This window comes from Ptychodera flava, chromosome 17, assembly GCF_041260155.1.
Source record: "Ptychodera flava strain L36383 chromosome 17, AS_Pfla_20210202, whole genome shotgun sequence".
NCBI classification, from domain to species: domain Eukaryota; kingdom Metazoa; phylum Hemichordata; class Enteropneusta; family Ptychoderidae; genus Ptychodera; species Ptychodera flava.
In genome coordinates, this window is record NC_091944.1 from 32240890 (window position 1) to 32260836 (window position 19947).

The following is a 19947-nucleotide window of genomic DNA, read 5'->3' on the forward strand; positions in this document are numbered from 1 at the left end:
CTGTGCTTACAGTGTCCACCTATACTGAAAAAAACACACTGGGTCTTATTGAAACTTCTTTTCTTAGTGTAATACAATGGTGATAAGCCTGTTTCATAAGTGGCATTACTCCCTACCATGGTGTTTTGTCTTGAAATGACCATGGTTATAAGAATGCTAATTTGCAGTTATGTAGTGATGTGTACCAGTGCTTATAAAGTCAAAAAAGGCATTTGCAAATTTCTTTTCTACACGCACAATATACATCTTTCAATAACATTTGTCTAAAGCAAGTATAAATAGTTTCAAATTTTACGTGATATAGAGTACAACATGCAAAAACAATTTGTTGAACCTTTCCATCCACAAATTTGTATCATGCACCCAAGTCTATGAATGGTTTATGAGCAAGAGTGCTGACAATTGTGGCTCTTCTCAATGGTCTGCTATGCCTAAAAACGTGCTCACTTGCACATGTACAGCAAACTTGAAAATCAAATTTTCACAGTCTACTCTGTCATGTTGATTTATATATCATTAGTCCTTTGACATATGATTGGCAGCACATAATGGATCAAAGTAAATGAATTTTGGAATAGAGCATCCTTGATGAAACACTGCTATGTTTCTTTCAAATTTTTTTGCTTATCAATGCAGGAGTTGTCAAACATTGTAGGAAAGCAAGTATTGTCAGGTATATGTAATCCCTCAAACAGCTAATGTATTTAAACTATTATTGTGAACCAGTAAATGTCTTCTCACTTTTGCAGCTGTTTTAAATCCTTTCCCACACACATGGCACACATGAGATTTTTCAGATGAATGGACGTACAACCGATGACTGTTCAAACTTGGTGTACATTTGAATGATTTTCCACAGAGTTCACACTGATAAGGCCGTTCACCTGTGTGAATACGTTTGTGAATGGCCATGTACTGCGGCTGGCTAAAGGATTTCCCACAAAGTCACACAAGTACAGTTTAACCTTAGCATGAACTCTTTGGTGTTTAAGGAGATTACCTTTCTGCGTAAATGTCTTATCACATTCAGAGCAAGACCAGGGTTTCAAAGTAGCTTCACCACTGTGGTATACTAACCGGTGTTTTTCAGCTGAGTTTTTAGACTTGAAAGACTTTTGACAAACAGGACAACTGTACGGTTTGATACTTGAATGAGTACGGAAATGGTTTTCAAGGATTTCTTTTCTATTAAAAACTTTCCCACATTCTTCACAAGGATAGGACCTCTCATACTTGTGGCGTTTCACATGTCCATCTAGGCTTTCCTTCCTTCCAAATGTTTTGCCACACACATCACACGAATACAATGCTTCCTTGTCGTGAATTCTGTGATGCTGTTTTAAGAGTTCTCTGTTTTCAAACATACTCCCACATTCTTTACAACTCAATGAGTCTTGAGAATGCATTTTCTTTCTATGCCTAGAAAGGTTACGCTTGTTGTTAAAAGTTACTTTGCAATCTGCACAGGGGTAATCTTTCAGCTTATGCACTTTTTCCCTATGCTGATAAAGTTCATCTTTTGTGGGGAATACTTCATGCACAATTTACACTGCTCCAGGGCTGCATGCATCTTTGATCTATGAAGTCTTAAACTCAAAGTTCCATCGAAACTCTCAGCACACTCCGGGCATTTGTAGATTTTCTCAGTGCTGTGGGATGTTTTTTCGTCTTTCGACAAGTCAACTTTGACTGGTGTCATCCTTTCATGCATGTCATGTGACTAACATATCTTGCTTTCCTATGGAAAACTTTGTTGCAGATTTTACATTCAATGGATTTCTCTAATCTGTGCCTCTTCATATGGCCCTCATAGCTATCCTTCCGGCCAAACCATTTCTTACATTTCTCACACTGATACTTTAAATCTTGATCATGCGTCTCTCTGTGCTCCTTCAATGATTTGTAATCATCAAATGCTGCACTACATTCTCCACATTTCCATACACTTCTCTCATGTTTCCTATTTCTGTGCTGCTTTAGTAATTTCTTGTAATAAAATGACTTTTTGCAAATCTCACACTGGTGCTGGTTTGGATGTTTGTCCTTCATATGTTTCCTCAACTGCAGCCTTGAGCAGAGAGTTTCCTTGCATACAGGACAGCAGTGTTTATTTTCCCCTGAGCTACGTGCATGCTTAGCAATTTGGTGATATCTTAAAAGACTACGGGTTGAAAATTTCACATTGCACACTCTGCATGACAGATAACCACCAGTCGAACCATGAACTTTCTTTTCATGAAGTTTCAGCATACTATGTAGCTTGAAATCTTTCTTGCAGACATCACACTGATGCAGAATCTGTCCTCTCTGTGTATTGGCTGATTGTTCAGAGGAAATTTCTTGTTGACCAATGCTAGATGTTGTACCATGCTGTCTTGTTCGTTGGAGACCTTTACAATTTACTGAAAGATGGTCCTGCAGAAGACCTTTGCTGCCAAACTCACAGTTGCATCCACTACACAAATATTTCTGTTTCTCATCGCAGTTACTGCTACTATGACCTTGAATTTCGTCGCCATGCTCTTGATTTCTGTGTTTCTGAAGCAGATGATTCCTTGGAAAACTTTCTCCACAAAATTCACACTTGAATGATACCTCTTCCACATTGATGACCTTTGACATTTCCTCTTCAACATGTTCATTCTGGTCTGATTGAAATTTGGTTTTGTGGACCACAGCATCAACATGATTGATATTGTTACCAATGTCAGTGTGTGTCTGCCCTGATAAACTTGGATAATCCTTAATGTGACTTCCTGATACATTCATATCTGCAACAGAGTTACTTGTTTCAAAAAGGTGAGGCTGGTTTACAGTTGCAGACTTCACTGGTCTTTCTATATCAGCCATGTTGCTACTATCTTTGTTCCCACAAATAACCACCCGATTGCTCCCTGTGAAGAGTTCTGGAACAACTGCTCCATTCTGGTCTTCATTTTCTATCTTACATTCATTTTCTCTGATATCAGTCTCTGTATTTACATTGCTCATACCAGTTTCTTCATTAGCTGTGTCCTCCTCATAGGGGTCATCATCGTCATCATTCGCATCACTACCACTATCAAATACATCAGCATCATCACTGCCTACAGTGATATTTCTGTCTTCATCATTTGCATATTTTAACAACTTGCTGGCATCACTTTTGCTTCCACATTTCAGCCCTTGTCTAGCGTCTACAACTATGTGGTCAGCTTCACTTGTATGTTGTTGCATTTTGGGTCCACTCGCCAATTCATTCCCCTACAGCTAGCAGGTAATGTGTATACGGCCTTGTCAGGAAAATCAGATGCATTGTAAAACTTCTCCTGAAACTGTGCACATCCAGAAGCAAGCTCCTCAAATTTCAGTTCATTCGATACTTTCAGCAATTGCTCAATATTGTGCATGGTAATGGTTACCCGACTAGTGTATATGAAGTCTAGCAGATCTTTCACAGTATTGGCATCCAAAACACCAAAGCATTCCCTGATTTTGTGCTTGTGTGCATCTGAAGTAAGAACTGAGTTGAACATTGGACTGCAACATGCTAAGACTGCCTGGTGACAAGCAAAGTGCTGCCCCTGCACACAAAACTCAACGTCCGTTAACAGAGACTGTTTTCTGAGTTCATTTAGTCTTTTCAGAATTGATGAAGATAGGTTCTCTGCACTGTAATCCATTTTCATCTGTCTTGTTGTCATGGTAACACAGAATACTGGCGTGCCAACTTGGATGTTGTGGTTCTGACCTAGAAAATATCAAAGAATGTTCAGGAGTTACCATAATGTTTATTACCTTGCAGCACTGCAAGGAAGCATTCACAATTTGCAAAGTTCTCCAGAGGTGAAATTTTGGGGTGGGCCACCCTTTTGTTTATAGAGTAAGCTTGTCTTATGTTAATAAGTGCACACAAGAATACATTAATAACAACAAAATCCTGCTGATATGCTGCTGGCTCAGAGGGTTATATCTGATTGTCACAATTCACAGCAACTTAGGAAGTCTATTGTGTATAATTCAATAATAACAGTAAGATTTAGCCAACCAATTGGATGACAGCTTCCAAGATTCTGAACATTTAGATAAAAAGATACGCAAATTAGCAGTGTTGAGACTTACATAAATTGACTGCTCTTAGTTTTTCAAAGCTTTAGAGAACACTTATTAGTGCCAACTTGGATGTTGTGATTCTGACCTAGAAAATATCAAAGTCACATCAGCAGGTTTTGTTGTCATTAATGTATTCTTGTGTGCCTTATTAACATATGACAAGCTTACTCCAAAATGCAGAAAACTTTCATTTTTTCCTTTCGATTTGATGATTATCTGAATTTGTTCAATTTTTAGTACACTGTTGTATGATCAACAATTCAAAGTGATCATTTAAGGAGGTATCACATGCAGCATGCAAAATTCACGCTAACCCGATGGCCCGAGACCAGTTATTTTTATGCCGGGCCAGTAATTCTTGAAAGATGTCCTGCTATTCCTAAAGACGTGGGCCAGTAACTTTCACTATATGGAAAGGAGTTAACTCAAACGTTTTGCTAAGCTAAATACCTGACAAAATTATTCAAAGAAACAAAATTTATTCTTTTAAGAGATTTCCAAAACATGAATATCGCAAAAGCTCACAGACAGACACCGCTCCGCGACATTGCACTTTTATATGATATCGGATGTTTACAGCTACTGGACAACACGTTATAGAAACTAGAATTGCTTGGTCAGGTATGTGATGTGGTGAAATCTCCAACATAGGATATTTACCCACAGTTTTAGACAAGTCTAGTAGTGTCGGACCACCAAAATTGGGCTTGGCGAGACTGCGGGGCCAAGGTACAAGTGAAACCCTGATATTTTATCGAATATTTACCCGCGATTTGACAAGTATAGAATCGTCAAGTATCAAAGTTAGGGTCAGATTGAGGAAGTCGGGCTTGTCAAGATCTGTTAGGTGGTAAAATCTCTGATAATCATTGGATATTTGCCTACGATTTAAAAGTCTAGAGTTGACTAGTATCGATATTGGAGTCACTAGGTGTGGGTCCATACATGTACATGTAGCTGTGGTTTTTCGGACAGGATTTCTGTCTTTTACAGGCTGATTTTGGCCTTTACGTTTTTAACCCCGCCACGTGCAAGAGACACAAGGCTAGTCACTGTATAGTATCGATGTTAGAGTCACAGCCAATAAATATCAAGTAAATATCTGTGATTTCACGTATCGAGGCAAGTCATTCTAGAATTGTCCAGTATCTACCCCCGCCCCTACCCCTGGGGACGGTCATTTCTACAACACCCTATGTGCTAACGGGGCCCTTCGGCGTGTATCGAACAACACGTGACTGTGTCCAACACCAGGTGCTGTACGCAATCTGATTAAAATCAGATGTAGAGTACGGCATGGATGTTTTTTTCATCCATGAGTATGTCTCTGTACGTGTCTGTACTTGCGCGGTATTCTCTTGTTGTGAAAGGCGACAGCAAGAGAATACCGCGCAACCGCGAGTACAGAGACGTTGCCTTACTCTACATCTAGATCTGATTTTAATCAGATTGGTACTTTACGTATCCAGCGCGGGGCTTTGAGAGGGTCTTAGCGGATGTAGCGACAAAGGGATGTCGAGTGACCAGAACACGACTTTGTCCACAGCAAACAGGTGTACCGGTAATAGTGCAATAGAGCAGTTGGCAGTGCCATGGCAAACTGCTCTGGTACTGGCACTGTCAGTGGTGAGCGACTGTGTTCAGCAAAACCGTAACGCTCACGTACAGATTTCAGCTGCTGTGTTGTTCAAAATCATAGCAGCACACATTTTACAAAAGCTAAGGGACTTACCCAAGATTTTCGACGGACGTCGAAACTCTTCAAATTGCTTCCACAAAATCTGTGATGATGCTGAGGGCTGACCTTTGACACGGAATAACGCCATCAACGTCAAACTTAGACATTAGGGTCAGCACAAATGCAATAATTCATTACGCCACAGGTACTGCAGGCGCTATTCGTCCAGAAGTTATGAATATGGTCAATAAATGTAATTTATTAACTTTTTCATTATACAAGCCTTACCTGTGTCGCATGTGTACCTATTACTTTACCCACAGGCACTCCTTAGCTGGGTAGTCTGCTAAGTAGATCGATTTTCGGCTCGATTTATCGATCCCGAAGTCGATATGCCTGCCACTTCAACCTAAATACTCATTAGGTTGCAGTGGCGGGGCATATCGACTACGGGATCGATAAATCGAGCTGCAGCTGAAAATCGAACTTCTTAGCAGACTACCCAGCTAAGGAGTGCCTTGACTTTACCATATATAGCTATCTCAGTATAGTATTTCAAAGAAAACAGTGCCTGCATGGGTAGCCTGTGGTGCGTGTCACTCTATATTTTTGCATACGATTATGAACTAAGTGAGTGTTCAGAATTTACTTCCAGGTGCAATTAAATATTTGCCCCGAAGTTCTGATCTATAGAATTATGAGTGACTGTCAAACATATCTGGTTAAAAATTTACAATATATTAGCTAGCTCCTACATGAAAAAAGGGTTGATTTTCCAATAATTCTGTATGTGTATCCAGAAGATCATGTGCATCAATACTGTCACGGTGGTGCCAGATTGTTGAAATATTAACCATAGCATCCTGTGTACACAAGAAATTTGCTGTAGTCAAGAAGTGATCTCACTGTGTATGAATCAAGGAGAATTGTGGGTAGGCTCACACATTGCTTAATACTTTAGACTCACATTCGTTCTGATTTGTATGATCAAGGATTTCTCAGTGACGGCCGGCTGGCAGAAAAGCAAAAAAACCACCAAATTAACATGTTTTGTTTCCATCGTCTTAAAACATGTACATAATGATTATTTTAAAGATGGTTAAAGAATGTGAAATATGCAAACTCTGTCAACTTTGATACAAAATGTACTGCTGACAAAATGTGAACTTGAACTACCGAGGGTTATGATGAACATTGAACTGTGAATGGAACTTCAGCCGAAATATAACATAGACATTTTGCGAATTCATGGTTAAAGTGTTCTGTTCAACAAAGGTTCTGAAATATTCCTCAGGGTTGTTGCTTTCAGTGGCAGCCACTTTGTTTTATGGCAACCAAATTTGAAAAAAAGGAAAAGAAAACACTTGTTGAGTTTCCCCTGTAAACCAATGGAGAAAGACAACATCGGTCATCCCTGGTTTGAAAGCATACAAAACAAGATGCAATCCAAATTCGTGACATTCGACATTGTGAATTTCTACCCATCTATCTCAGAATCCCTACTACAAAAATCGCTTGAATTTACAACGCAACACACCAGCATTTCTGATAGGGATGTTGATATCATTATGCATTCAAGGAAATCACTCCTATTTGATGACTGTGTACCATGGATGAAGCGTGATAGCACCAGTTTGTGTGACATTACAATGGGGAGTTACGACGGAGATGAGGTATGTGAACTAGTTGGGCTTTATTTTATCAACATACTTGCTTCATCCTTCGATAAAAAGAATATTGGTCTCTATAGAGATAATAATAATAATAATAATATTTATTTCTTTAAAAACGCCTTCCGTGTAAAAACAACACCTCAAGGCGCAGAACATACCAAGCTAAAGTTTAAAAAGTTACAGATTTAAAATACTAATAAAAACAATCTTTAAAAAGGTAAGTTTTGACATGAGATTTAAAAACATCATAGTCGTTAAAACAGCGGAACTCAGATGGAAGCTTATTCCACAGCTGTGGAGCTGAAATAGCAAATGACCTATAACCATAAAAAGTGGTTTTACCAATTGGCTGATGCAAACTTAGTGCACCCTCAGCAGTCGACCGAAGAGTGCGACCAGGAACACGGATATTTAAAAGTTCTTTCAAATACAGAGGAGCAATGTCATGTAAAACTTTGTAAGTTAAACATAGAAGTTTAAACTCGATACGCTTATGAACCGGAAGCCAGTGTAAACTATAGTACAGAACAGGTTGAATATGATCTGCTTTCTTAGTCAGTGTGACCAAACGTGCAGCAGAATTTTGAACCAATTGTAATTTCTTGAGTTGATAATGTGGTAAGCCGAAAAGTAAACTGTTACAATAATCAAGCCTGGATGTTATGAATGCATGAACTAATTTTTCAGTGGAATTACTATCTAGAAGTTTGCGTATTTTACCAATTTTCCATAGAGCAAATGCAGCGGATTTACAAATATTGTTAACATGGGCTGACATGGATGCTGATGCATCTAGAATTACACCAAGGTTACGAACTACAGGAGAGGAATTGATGCTGATTTCACCAACCTGTATATTACAAGTTCGTGATCGTCCCAGATTGCTAAACTTTGAGGAAAATCTAATAACCTCTGTCTTACTGTCATTCAGAGCCAACATGTTGTTACACATCCACTGACGTATCTCCTCGATGCAATTTTCAATTTGTGAAATGGGGACAGAAGCATGAGAACAAGTAATATAAAGCTGGGAGTCATCAGCGTAGAACATTGTTTCTAAACCATGTCTTGTAATAATGTCCTGAAGGGGTGTCGTGTATAGACTGAAAAGAACAGGACCAAGGACAGAGCCCTGGGGCACCCCACAATCCAATGACTGAGCCCTTGACACCACTGATCCAACACAAACTCTCATTGTCCTACCTCTCAAGTATGAAGTAATCCACTGTAAAACAGTGCCATCAATGTTAAACCTACAACGGAGCCTGTGTACTAAGATATCATGATCAATGATCGGCTTGGGTGTAATAATTAAAGAACGCTACTGGCAGGAAAGCAGACAGAATGAAAAAGGACTTATCAAAGACGTTCAATGACCTCGGCCTGAAAGTAATAACCATCGATGTAAACAGAAGTATCGCGAACTTCCAATACGTGTTTATTTTTTCCGCGTGTACATCCTTTAGAAATATGCGGGCTTGTGATAGTTTGTGGGGACTTGGAAATTTTGATCATAGAGGGGATGTTTGAAAATTTTTTAGGGTATTGAGGGGGATCTGAAAAAAAATAGATTTCAATCGCTATTCCTCTAGCCCCTCCCCCAATCGTTATTTGTGAACGCAGCCTAAGAGGCTCTTGTCAGCGAAGAGTCCCAGAAAACGATAACAGCAAAGTTTTATCTCGCACCGGTGTACGGTTTCAGAAAACGTACCATACGATAGTATAATAAATGGTTCTCATCGTTAACTCATCAGTCTTATTAGTTTGGTTGATTGTAATAACGATTTGATTACGGGTTGCATCTTGGTTTTGTACAATGAGTTGTGGCAGAAAATGAAGACAAGTTAAGCAAAATAAATCTTTTTCGCAGTCTCTGCTACCGTGAGACCTTTTCGCTGTTTGAGCAATGTGGGCAAAGTATGTTTGAATTTACTCATCGGATATTTATGTTTTCGGTCTGGATATCGACGGAATACTTAATCCATCACATGTTGATCAAAGTTATTTAACGAACTATGATTTTGTAAGAAGGTCAAAATGTTATCATCTTATTACTGGGTTTACTCAGACTACAAATACATTTGTTGGGGCGGGATGGGAGGTGCAGCTTACTTGAAATGTACCACTCGATGTAGGAACTTGACGCAGATACGTTCCCAAAATTCCCAATTTCGGAAAGTTGCTGCAAATCTCAAATTACGTTTTTCATGTGGTACCAATTTTTTTAGAAGGAAAACAAGCAGGATATAAAAAATTACAGGCCTGTTTCACTGTTACCTTAATTCAGTAAGGTTTTTGAGAAGATACTTTTTTAAAAGTTTGTATAGTCACGCCATAAATGTAATTTCAGATGATCAACATGGTTTTTGTTCTTGGGAGGAGCGTTGAGACTAATCTTGTCTCTTGTACAGATTTTATTTCAACTGCATTCAACAACAAATTACAATCTGATTCAATTTATCTTGTCTTCAGCAAAGCTTTTGATTCAATATCACATAAATTACTAATTCATAAATTATATCCCTTCGGTTGTGTTCAGTGGCTTGAGTCATATTTGTCTGATCGCTCTCAGAGAACTGCTGTTGAGGGAAGTTATTCGAAATGGTGTCCAGTTTTATCCGGTGTACCTCAGGGGTCCATAATTGGCCCCCTGTTATTCATCTTGTACATAAATGATTTGTCACAATGTGCTCAGTTTTCGAATGTAATTTTATATGCTGATGATTCAAAGCTTTATAAAACAATCAAGTCAATTTCTGACTGCGAACTGTTGTAGGGTGATTTGGACAGGCTAACTTGTTGGTGCTCAACATGGAAGCTGAAACTAAATGTTGAGAAATTTTGTTGAATTACATTTTTGAATAAAACCAAGAAGTTTTCTTTTAATTATTTTATTGATACAGTACCGATTGCATGATGTACATCTGTAAAGGACTTGGGCGTCATCCTTAGTAGCTCAATGGACTTCTCTGAGCATATCGGTAATGCAGTTAAGAAAGCAGTGCGTAACCTTGGCTTTTTAAAGCATTATTGTAAAGATTTCAGAGATGATAAATCTCTAAAGACTCTGTATATCGCCCTGGTATGCAGCGGCCTTGAATAATGTTCTGTTATTTGGAATCCGTGGCAGCAGAATCTTGTTGATAAGGTTGAACATGTTCAAATGAACTTTATTTAGTACTTGTGTTTTAAACTGAATCTGCGTTACTGTTCATCAGGATACACAGAATTATGCAATTTTTTTCAATTTGCCTCCTCTATACAATCGTAGGAAGGTTTCTGATCTTAGCTTCCTGTACAAATGTGTTCATTCTGTGGTAAATTGTTCTCATTTAACTCAAATCCCACTGAACGTTCAACGTAGTCTACGGGTAAACCAAACATTTTGGGTACCCTTTTCCAGAATCAATGTTCGTAAACATTCTTTTTTGACACGTGCTTTAAGCACTTATAACGATATCGCAAAATTGCACTAGAGTATTGTCATTTTTAACAGATTTAGTCTTAAAGTTTTAAAACAAGTGTAAGGAATTATTTTTATTCATGATTTTGATTTGTATGTTCTTTAAAGCTTTAAAATTGTCCTTTGTGTTAATTTTGTGTTTGTCTGTATTTTATGTATTTCTATGTTTTGCGGAGCCTGTAATTGAGAATTTACTCCTGTTGGATTATCCGAATAAATAAATTAATTAATATTCTAAATTATCGCTTAGACAAAGAAAACTGCACTTTCTGCTTCGCTAATAGGCGTTCTTTATTAGCGCTGATAATGATTGACTTGTACTTCTGACGCGCACATTCTGATCAAGCTATGTTGGAGCACGGGCGTATTCGCCCGCTGTTTTGAAACAAAGCGCACAACTCCGATCAAGAGATAAACGAACAAAATTCGCAAAACACCAACAACCACATAATCATTTTAGACTCTCTAAAGTTTGTTGTATTTCCAGGATCATAAAGATGTCTTCTCCAAACTCTAAACATAAATAATATTGTTCTTTGTGGATGTATCTTGACTTACATGAGCGTTCTCTCGGCTGATATCGAAGATTCCTGTATTGATGCATTGAATTCGTGGAAAGCATCACATGCAACCTGCACCTATGGGCACGGCCCTCGTCTCTATACACACTATAGTAGTAGAAGTAGTATAGAGAGGGGGACGATGCCTGGCAAGGTGAATTCTAGTCTGTTCCAATGGCAGTCTCACCATTGATCTGTCAGTTGTTTGTTTGTTGCTTGTTTGCGTTTGTTTACTTCTTTGCTTTTATTTGCTTTTTGACCGTTTTTCTATTTTTTCCTGTTTTTCATTTACCTGTTTACTGCTATTCTGTCAGAGTTCCCTGTACTTTTATATTGACCTCGGACTCTTTGCTTTGGCCAATTAGGTGTCATCAGTCTGGAATTCACTGGTACGATAGCGGCCACCATAAACATATTCGTGAAATGCTTATTCGTTACATTGTGTTTCGTTGCAAGTGAAAGCCATCCATGGTGCGGATCCAACCACGCCTCTAGTTCTAAGGGAGCCGTCACGGTACACCACCGGTGCGAGGTAGTTATACTTTATATAAAACTTTGCCATTATCATTTTCCGGAACTGTTGGCTGAAGAGAGCCTATTATAACATAGTAAACTACCGCATAATACGTTTTATGTAACGGTACACTGGTGCGAAGTTATCACGACATTGAACTATCGTGTAATACGTTTTCTGTAACGGTAAACTGGTGCGAGGTTATACGACATTGAACTATCGTGTAATACGTTTTCTGTAACGGTACACCAGTGCAAGATAATTATACTTTATAAAACTTTGCTTTTATCATTTTCTGGACACTGTTGGCTCATGAGAGCCTATTATAATAATTATGACAGTAAACTATCGCATAGTACGTTTTCTGTAACGGTACACAGGTGCGAGGTGGTTATACGATATTGAACTATCGTGTCATACATTTTCTGTAACGGTACACCACCGGTGCGAGGTAGTTATACTTTATATAAAACTTTGCCATTATCATTTTCCGGAACTGTTGGCTGATGAGAGCCTATTATAACATAGTAAACTACCGCATACTACGCTTTCTGTAACGGTACACAGGTGCGAGGTGGTTATACGACATTGAACTATCGTGTAATACGTTTTCTTTAACGATACACTGCTGCGAGGTAGTTATACTTTATATAAAACTTTGCTTTTATCATTTTCCGGAACTGTTGGCTGATGAGAGCTTCTTATAATATAACAGTAAACTATTGCATAGTACGTTTTCTGTAACGGTACACTGGTGCGAAGTTATACGATATCGAACTATCATGTAGTATACGTTTTCTGTAACGATACACCGGTGCGAGGTAGTTATACGGCATTAAACTATCGTACAATACGTTTTCTGAAACGGTACGCTGGTGTGAGGTACTTTTACTGCATAAAACTTTGATGTATAATTTGTAGGGACTGTTGGCTGATGAGAGCCTCTGGTTATGCGACATTAAACTTTCCTAATGTCTTATAATACGTTTAAAACATTTCCTTTTATCGTTTCCTAGGAACATTCCTTGCATTAACTTAGTTACGTTATGATATCCAATTATCATATCATATTGTCGTTTTCTGAAACCGTACGAAGTCGAGAGCCGTACGTCTTTGCGAGCGATCACTCGTGCGAGGCATGCTGCAAGACGTAATTGTGGGCATATTACGTCTATGGGGCGCATTGGGGAACAGAGCACAGGTGACTGTAGGCTTTTACTAAGCCCTTACGTCGCTTCCTAAGCCAAAGCCAGACACTCTCGCCATACTTGTAGGGCTACGTCTCTGCACAGGGTATTGTCTGTAAGTTATGAATATGATCAATGAATGTATGGAATTCCAAAGAAAACAGTCCATATCTGTTAATTACCCTCTCTAATCCCCTTCATTTTGTTCTACCGATCACGAACGTGGGGATTTATCGTTCTGACCAAATAACTCGTAAGCTACTACCTATAGGAGCTTTTCATAAAGTACAATCAGTTTTTATGATTTAAAAGTAGAGGAATCGATCCCAGAGATCGAGTTTGTTCTGGCCTGTAAGAGGATTATGAAGGTGTCATAGCCTTTTGTTTTAAAATGAAATTGTAATGTACTAAGTAAATTTCCTGGCAAGACAATCTGACGCCTGAACCATAACTTTTAAGAAAGTTTAGCAGTAATGTATTTGTAAACAACTTGCAATAGTTCTATTACATATCCATGCATACTCAGGTTTCTGCTCATCCATGCCATATATCCTATGCAGCAAAATGATTTGCAGCTTAGTTATTGACCAATCTAGCGAAGCTTGGCCATAATTAACCGACATAGGCGGCAGCTCCAGGGACTATACGGAAGACACAGTCAACTGTCTCCAGGGTACATGGAAAAAATAATCTTAAAGCCTTGAAGCAATTTTTTTCAATATCCGATGGTACACAAATTGTTTCCATCCGATGAATGGCCAGCAACAATTTTTTTTTCAAAAATTCTCCAGCCCCACCCCATAAATCAAATGTTACACCCCCTTACTTCACGCTTTCATACTTTCGTATTGGTCGATATCGCACATTCAACGCGCGATTGACTGTAAGTTTAAGCTAGTAGACTATAGGCATTGCTATGACTGCGTTTAGGCTGCGTTCACAAAAAACGATTAGCGGGGGGGCTGGAGGAATTCAGGGGGGGATTCGAAAATTTTTGGGGTAGTAGAGGGGGGACTTGAAAATTTTGCTCTACCTGTAGGGGGGGACTTGAAAATTTTTGGTTCCCTTTTGTGTTTTACATTTTCCTATTCCAAGTTTTTGTAGATAATTCAATGAAAAATGAATACCATTTTTAATGTCATCATAGTAATAATTTAACAAAATTTAGAACCATTTTGTCACATTTCATGACTTGTATCTCGAAAAAATCTAAGTGTGTGGTTTGTCGTAAAAAACAAACTTTAGCCTCCTAACCTGGGCAGAAACTGCAACTGTTAATGAATTTCTGCAATATTTCTATGCAATGGAACAAATATAGTTTCCTGCTATCTCCCTACAGCATGCGCAAACACACAATATTTAGTTTGTCAACAAAGCCTGTATATATAAATATAAATACGTATTTGGTGATAATTTAATTGGAGTCCAGGCTGACAGTCAGTTGTCAGTGTTTTAATGCATGGTACACATATAACACGATTGGAACTATTTTGGGATAATTGGATCTTCATATTTTTCAAATTTCTCAAAAATCTTAGGTGCCCTATAGCTGAATGTCTCAATATTACAAATTACTCATAAAAACAAGTGTGTAACGTAAAAGAAAAGCAGATTAGCTTACATTTGCAGATTTTAAAGACATTACTTCACCATCCTATCATCCCAAATTAGTTCCAATCGTGTTATATATAGGCTGTGATAGCATTAGCTGAATACTAGACAAATCAACATGCTGTAGGGAGTAGAACAAGAATGCAGTTGTAAAACTGAACAAAAATATTGCCAAAATTATCAAAGTTAATACAGCTACTGCCTACGGGTAGTGTCACTATCATTAATGCTCTCCTCCTGCAGTGTCACTGTCACTGCATACCTGATCATAGTCTGGCAGAGACCTAGACTCTCCACAGTCGCTGTGCCTTGTTTTGTGCGCGCCCACGATGGGACTGCATTCGAACGCTACGCGCTGCCAGACACAGCGACTGTCGGTTTTTGCAAGTATATGAATATTCATAAGGGTTGTGACTTCAAAAGAAACACCTATCTAACTGGGCGGAGAGAATATATACTAGTAGCTAGTAAACCTATATACGCGGTATGGTTTTATTTTTCATTTCTAATTTTATTTGGCTATGCTACTTGTCATTTTTATTTGATTAATGGATGTGTGGAGTTCTATAAAGTACCCGGATCAGGCAGAAATCCGACCGGTCGCTTGCAAGAACGTCCAGACCCTGGGATTCGCGTCGCGTCTCTGAAGGGCGCGCGCGTGTTCCAACAGCATGAACAGGGAAGAACGCGAATCGCAGGGTCTCTGCCAGACTAGCAGAGACCCTGCGATTCGCGTTCTTCCCTGTTAGAACACGCGCGCGCCCTTCAGAGACGCGACGCAAATCCCAGGGTCTGGACGTTCTTGCAAGCGACCGGTCGGATTTCTGCCTGATCCGGGTACATTATAGAACTCTACGCATCCGTCAATCAAAAAAAATGATAAGTACCATAGCCAAATAAAATGAAAAATGAAAAATGAAAAATAAAAACATACCGCGTATATAAGTGTACCAGCTACGAGTATATATTCTCTCCGCCCAGCGAGATAGGTGTTTCTTTTGACATCACTACCCTTATGAATATTCATATACTTGCAAGAACCGACAGTCGCTGTGTCTGGCAGCGCGTGCTCACAGCTGCACAGCGTAGCCTTCGAATGCAGGCCCACCGTGGGCGCGCACAAAACAAGGCACAGCGACTGTGGAGAGTTTAACCTGATCAGTGCAGGAGATAGCTCTGACTCTGATGTACATGCAGAAGAGTTTGGGTCAAATGATGCTCATGACAGTGAAACATACTTGTACACAAGATCAGGCCAGAGAGCAACACATGGAAGAACACATAGAAATATTTGAATTCTGGCATATGAGAATAATCAAATACGGGTATTAAAGAAAAAAGATGGGGTCACCATGCTTGATTTTCTAAATTTTCACATTCTTGTTATAAAATGTTACAGAATCTGATGTAAAACTTTGAACAGTAAAGACTAAAAGAAAAAATATGTGACCAAATGGAATTATTTATTTTTTAAACAAATTTAAAATTATTACACCCAAAATTTCAGAGAATAAAACATTTATTTGATGAAACAGTTTACCTTCCAGTGTTGTCAACTTTGAGTAGCATCTAATCCATATATGTCTTGTAGTTTTGAAACAAATTTTTGGTAGGTCACTGTGCAATATGGCAATTAGCCAAAATTCACAATTTTCCTACTCTCTCATGATTGTCATTTTGTGTGCTCTTCAGCAGGAGCAATTGACCTGGCCAGAGTTGGATTAACTCATGTTGGCTTTTAACCAATAAATCTAAAAAATTCACTGATGCATTTAAAGAACTTGCCTTGGGAATATGACTATAGAAAGTGCTAAAACAGGTTGTGTTGAACACCTGTGAGCGGAACGGCGCTATACATGTTTATTTTTTCTGCGCTCACATCCTTTACAAATATGCGGGCCTGTGATAGTTAGGGGGGGACTTGAAAAATTTTGACCGTATAGAGGGGGGGCATTTGAAAATTTTTTGGGGTACTTAGGGGGGGATCTGAAAAAAAATAAGATTTCAATCGAAATTCCTCCAGCCCCCCCCCCCCCCCTAATCGTTATTTGTGAACGCAGCCTTAGGAGGGAATGTAGAAGCTTTCCCCAATTTTTAGTACGTTTGGAGTCCTCAAACAACCTCAACAAAATTCCAAGTACAGTAAACTCCCTTTCAACGTTACGCTTATTTGATGGAATATTTTAACCTCTCAGTCTTGTCGACTTTGTTAAACTTTTTAAGTAGCATTTGAAGTTATTGAAAAAAAAATCTTTCTGCTGTAGGTTATCGTACTGAGTTTTTGACTATTTGGCAAAGTATAGCCAGGAATTCATAATTTCCACGCTCTCCCATCATCGTCATTTTGTGCTTTTCAGCAGGTGCCACTGACCCGGCCAGAGTTGGATTAACTAAAAGAGTGATAAATCCAAAGAGTCCACTCTGCATAAAAATGAATCAATTTACGAACTTGCCTTTTTTGAATCAAGAATGGCGACCGGTCGTGGAGGAAAAACTACAGGAAAAATAACCTCAACTGACAGCCACCACCTGACGACCGGTTGTGGAGAAAAAAATGCCATCAAAAATATCAAAGACTACAGGCGGCGACCGGTCGTAAAGAAACATGTGAACGAACGGTGCCTAATACAGTAACTAAACATCCATGACGACAATTGAGTCGTACGACCGGTCGTCTAGCTCGCTCATTAAAATCGTTGGTTCATTTTGGGCCACATATGCATTTTGGGGAGTTTTTGTATTTTAACTATTAAACAGTCGTCACATTATTTTCGCGGCATTTCGACTTAACTCAGCTCACAGTCCCCTGTGATCTATTCCGCTCTTGGACTATGCGCCCCATAGACGTGTGTACATATGCTTGAGAAAATTTCTCGTTTATTTACACACGTCTATGGGGCGAATAGTCCCAGAGCTGAATAGCTCACGAGTGACTGTGCTCAGCTCGTTCTTTCCAGTTTGCCCAATCGCGACCGCGCAACTGGCACGTACATTATTATCATGAGGCCGTCGAGTTTGTAGCACCTGCCCTCACTCTTTTACAACTTATTTTGTCCAGGGTCCTTGTGGAAGATTCAATGTTTCCGGCGTGTTTGTAGGCATGTCGACCAATATTGCTTATTATATCATACCAGTATGATGGTGCAAATGCAGCGATCTGATTGGTTGAGACGCGAAAAGAACCGTGGTATATTGGCAATATACCACGGCTGGCACACGCGCGAGCTGTCGGCAAGAGCCAGAATCCTTTTTTTGACGTTCTATGCGAGAATTTCAATATACTGCTATGATATAATAGCAATAAATCACACCCAGCGAAGGTATACCATAAGATTTTGACCAGTTCACGACATATAAGCTTATGCACTCGCTATCGCTCGTGCGTATATGTCGTGAACTGGTCAAAATCTTGTTGTATCATCGCTGGGTGTACTTTTGCTTAATTGTATTTAAATGCAAGTTTAACGTGGAATAGCTCTTAGGATATAGTCCGAATGGTGATTAATCAGTGAACTTGAATCCAATAATGGCCATGTCATGCTCGCAAACCTTGACGATTTAACTAGCGTACGCCAAAGTGTGAAAAGATTGGCGAAATCGAATACGCTAGTGTACGTCAAATACGGCAGCGTATTTATAAAGTTTGTACGGGAGCGTTCAGTTATTATGGCCGGGGTGGGCCGGCAAATATTAATTCTTCCTGCGCATCAATCAAAATAAGTGACCCCCCCCTACCCATTGCACCAAAAATTTGATGACCCCCGCCCTTTTAAGATGACAGAAATTTCATGACCCCCCCCCCCACATTGCTCGAGTAAAACTGCACACATATACACCTCTGGAGGGGGGCGACAGAATCCAAAAAAAAAATTCTAAGATTTTTTTCAATGACCCTCCTTACAAACTCACCAGGTGTTCATGTTCAAATCTCCCCTTCTGACTTTGATGAGACGGATACTTATGAAAATTAAGTGACCTCCCCCCCCCTCTGAGCTGTTTGAAATATACATGACCCCCCCCCCCCTTTGCAGTTTTCAAATTTAAGGTGAATCCGGGATTTTTGCCCGCCCACCCCGGCCGTAATACCTGAACGCTCCCTAAGCATGCTGGTGTACGTCGTACAGTGTCGTACGGCGAGGTCGTCGAGAACTTTGTGCTGCACAAGCGGGCCATGTATAGGTTATGGCACTCGTTGACACACGTTACTTGCAAGTTACCCACAAGTCGAAATGCGTCGAGATAAACAAAAACATATTTTTAACCTATGAGTACGTTATGAATACACTATGTATATTCCCTAAATTGCTAAATACAGCGTTAGTTCTGTGTATGCCAGCGTTTTAGAAATTTCGATACGTCGGCGGCATAGTCGCTGGCTAAATCGTCAAGTGTGACAGGGCCGGCCGAAAGTAAATTCGAGTGAAAATGCATACATCGGATATTTACCCACAAAGTATCGTCTAGTATCAGAGTTAAAGTCCGAAATGGCGGATATTTATCCGGTTAATATCGGTGATTTTGCAGACCTGGCGTGCCAAGTAAGACACAGTGCAAGTAAACCTAGTATCGCCTGGTATCCATATTAGTGTCCCGCTATTGCCAATATTTATCGGCAAAATATCAGCGAATTTTCAGACCCGGCATGCCGAGACACAATAGACAAGAAATCATTCTAGTATCGTCTAGTATCAATACTACCAGGTATATTCCCGAAATTCCCTATATTTATCGAGTATATATCAGCGATTTCGCAGACCCGGGCTGTCGAGATAAGTGACGCTTTGTGTAGTTTCGTCTTCGGATATTAGAGTCCCGACATCGCCACAATTTCTCTGGTTAAATCCGGCGATATACATATAGTAGGCCGACTCAGCACTGTCAAGATACGAACCACATTGTGTAGTATCGTCTTCTATCGATATTAGAGTCCCGAAATCCTTATAAAACAATCATCCTTGAAGATGCAGAGCATAACTTTATGTCTTTGACAGTTTTTACATTTTAGGCCCTGTTACCTCGCTCAACTTTCTTAAGCCACCGTCTTCGACAAAGTTGTTCTTTGAGAAAACGGTAAAAATCTGACTGTTTTTGTTCTTCCTTGAGTCATTTTTGCACCCAACTGCACAACAGTTAATCATTTTCCATGCTACTGAGCATTAACAAGTTGTA

The 19947-nt window shown here is 39.4% G+C and overlaps 1 protein-coding gene across 1 annotated transcript; it reads right to left on the reverse strand.

Moving 5' to 3' along the window:
• Positions 1-950: 950 nt before the first annotated feature.
• Positions 951-5901, reverse strand: LOC139116085 (zinc finger and SCAN domain-containing protein 12-like). The gene is made up of 2 exons (XM_070678603.1): positions 5825-5901; positions 951-3730 (listed from the first exon to the last, which is right to left on the reverse strand). The coding sequence occupies exon 2, from the start codon at positions 3214-3216 to the stop codon at positions 1696-1698; it is 1521 nt and encodes a 506-aa protein (XP_070534704.1). The 5' UTR covers positions 3217-3730; positions 5825-5901; the 3' UTR covers positions 951-1695.
• Between the last annotated feature and the right edge of the window lie 14046 nt (positions 5902-19947).